Source organism: Amphimedon queenslandica, unplaced genomic scaffold (assembly GCF_000090795.2).
Source record: "Amphimedon queenslandica unplaced genomic scaffold, v1.1 AMPQUscaffold_9015_Cont19046, whole genome shotgun sequence".
In the NCBI taxonomy this organism is placed as follows: Eukaryota; Metazoa; Porifera; class Demospongiae; order Haplosclerida; family Niphatidae; genus Amphimedon; species Amphimedon queenslandica.
Window position 1 is genome coordinate 1 of NW_003550713.1, and position 3,048 is coordinate 3,048.

The window sequence follows — 3,048 nt, forward strand, 5'->3', positions numbered from 1 at the left end:
CATTATTTTTCTCGTGCATTCTTTTCTTGCATAAGTCATATTTTTCGTATAAAAATTTGTTCTGTATCCTCTCAATTTTTAAAATATTTGCACCAGATCCCACCATTGTCTTCTTGATAGCACTCACAACCTTAGTCCATTCAAGAGAGCTTACTTTAACAGATTTCAGTTCAGTATTTTTAGTTTGTGGCTCCCACTCAGGAGGAAAAGATGACGATGATGAAAGTGGAACAGATTGAAGGCTGGCTCGTTTTTCTGCTAGAACAAGAAATACTTTTGTCAAATAGTCACCATCACCAAACACTAAAATATTAGGAAATGATGATTCCACTTTGACACAAAATGATTGTGCCAACTCAATGATATGCTCAGTACTGCAGCCTCCAAATGCTTTCATGGTAACCATCCCTTCTAATTTCTTACGTAAACTAGCTATAGAAACTTGAACACTTTCCTTTAAACCACGACAGGATAGACAGAGTGATGATGAATCTAGAGCTGGTATGCGTTTGATTTTACGTTCCTTTTGTGTTGTGGTGTTGGACTGTATCATGTCATCAAAATCATAAGTGTATCGCCATTTCCCTATGCTGTAAGAAGGAGAAATTAGAGAATGATGAATGAGACGTTGTGAATGAAGATGTTGCTGATAGAGTTTTTCAATTTCAGCTGAATCAGTAGCACTCATGAGTGTGAATTTGTGATCATCATCCAAGAATTTCCAAGAGACAACACTAGCACCTGAACTAGTTAAATAATCAGAAATACTCTCAATAGTCAATGGATATGAACTAGACATTGCACTAGCTATCGTACTGGAGAAAGTAACAATAGATTTGGTAGAACCATTAGACAGCTTTATACTAAACTCCACACCATTCTCCTGCTCTATATTCTGAAATAATTGAGGATCTTTTAATAAAGGTATGAACTGACAATCGAGATTGATCGACTCTGTTATTATCTGACTTTGAAGTAGCTGCATATGTAATCGTACAATACTTTCGGCCATTTCTACTTTATCCTTGTCACCGGAAATAAGAATGCCTCTTCCATCTTTTAATGGTTTTGCAGACACATTAGAAAGCTGAAACTCCAATTCTGGAAATTTGTAAGTAGTAATTAAATTAACAAGTATATCTTCCTCATAAGTAACCACTTTTGAACCCTTTTCAACTGACAGCTGCTTTTTACTGAGTTTGATATTCACCTGCACACCATCGAGATGCACCTTTTTTGAGGTACAGGCAGCCTTTGCTTCTTCACTTGACTCAAATTGACATATGCATAGTCAGGATTCCCTGATATTATAGCAGTTTTCAGGACCTTACCAAATTGACAAAAGTATGCCTCTAGAACCTCACCTGCAATTATAGAGAATATTGATAAATTATAATGTGAATTTGTCATAACTATGCACATGTATAAAAATACCTGTAATTCCACTAGAACCAAATGTAGCTTTAATAGTTGATGATTCTCCTGTGCTTGACTGTGCTGTGGATTTCCTGTTATGACTAAGCTGAGCTTGAGACGAGTGACAAACAGGAAAAGGAAAGGCATGAGAATGAGGAGCTGAAAGAGGGACACGAGGAAAAACACGAGCTAGAGGAGGAATATGAGTTTGAGTTGGAAGAGGAATACAACCATCAGGTGAAGCTGAAGGAAGAGGACTATGGGCTGGAGGATGAGTAAAAGAAGGTGAGAAGGTGTAGGCCTGAATTTGAGGAGGATTAGGAGAGACTTGAATAGAATCTTTATCTTGTAATTTGACGATGGGGCATTGCCCATAAAATTTCACTTTCTTTAAAAATTCCATTGCTGTTGCTGCACCTTGTAGTGATGAAAAATTGACATAAGCATATCCCTTATTAACTTTAAGACTTTGATAATCTGTATAGCTACGACAAACATCTTCCATTTCCTCCTGAGTTACATTCAGCGAGAGATTTGTCACTTTCAGAGTGTGTTGAACTTGAGCGTTGTCTTTCCATTTACATACTACTCTAACAGTGCAGCCAAAAACTTCTTTACCATTGGTATGTCTCATTGCCTCTTCAGCATCAGTGTCGGTTTCATAATTAATGAGAGCATAGGATTCACTGGAGCTGGATATGACTCTGAGATTAGAAATGGATCCAAAATTTCTGTAATATTCATACACTTCCCTTTCCTTGGTATCAAGAGGAAGATGATTTACCTTGATGGTGTACTGTCTCCCCCCTGTGACCGTGGGTTTAGTCCCGGGTTGTAGCCTGGGAAATGATCTAGCTGCCGAGACTACTCTAGTGCTCGTTGTAGAATGAGCGCTACGTCTTGAAGTCCTGTCACTTCTATGCGATCTGTAACTGCTCATCTTCACAGGGAATCACTACTTTCACTTAGTTTCACTAGCCAATTCCAACCCTCAATTTTCCCCTGAGTCATGCTATGAATATTATTATGTCACTATGAATAACCATAACCACGTGACACAACGTGTTCTTATCACGTGAGTATTTTGGATTCAGAATGTTCAAAGTGGGAACTTTTAAAATAAATGTTAGCAAGCGAATTATGATACTATGATAAATTTTGTGCATACTATCATCATCAGTCATTGTAGATTACTATTTGTTTTTATTTATTTATTTATTGCTAGATGAATCATAGGAAGATATTGGATGGTATGTTTGCTGCCTTTGGTGTTCCTGGTGATAAATTCAAACCAATCTGTTCTGCCGTTGATAAATTGGACAAGGTACATTTGAATATAGCTATAGTAATTTTGAATGGGTAAAAGTATAAATTTTTGATGATTGATTACTTAAACTTTTGGACATACATAGCATAAGAACTAGTGATGGGCGGTATCAAATTTATCCATTTCGGTTCGATACCGAGTACTTCAACTGAGAGTATTGGTGGTACTGAGTGCGATTCCGACTACATGTAGTATCTAGCATGAAATAGCCTACACGTAGCCATTTTTAATTAATTACTCAATATATATGAATAATAATTAGCTGATTATTAACAGTTATAATGGTTAATTAATGTTCATTGGGT

At 36.7% G+C, this 3,048-nt stretch overlaps 1 protein-coding gene across 1 annotated transcript; it reads right to left on the reverse strand.

The window, feature by feature from the left end:
- Positions 1-6: 6 nt before the first annotated feature.
- Positions 7-2,478, reverse strand: LOC109591070 (polyadenylate-binding protein 4-like). Its single transcript, XM_020006875.1, has 2 exons — positions 1,435-2,478; positions 7-1,364 (listed from the first exon to the last, which is right to left on the reverse strand). The coding sequence occupies exons 1-2, from the start codon at positions 2,354-2,356 to the stop codon at positions 1,207-1,209; spliced, it is 1,080 nt and encodes a 359-aa protein (XP_019862434.1). The 5' UTR covers positions 2,357-2,478; the 3' UTR covers positions 7-1,206.
- Positions 2,479-3,048: the final 570 nt, after the last annotated feature.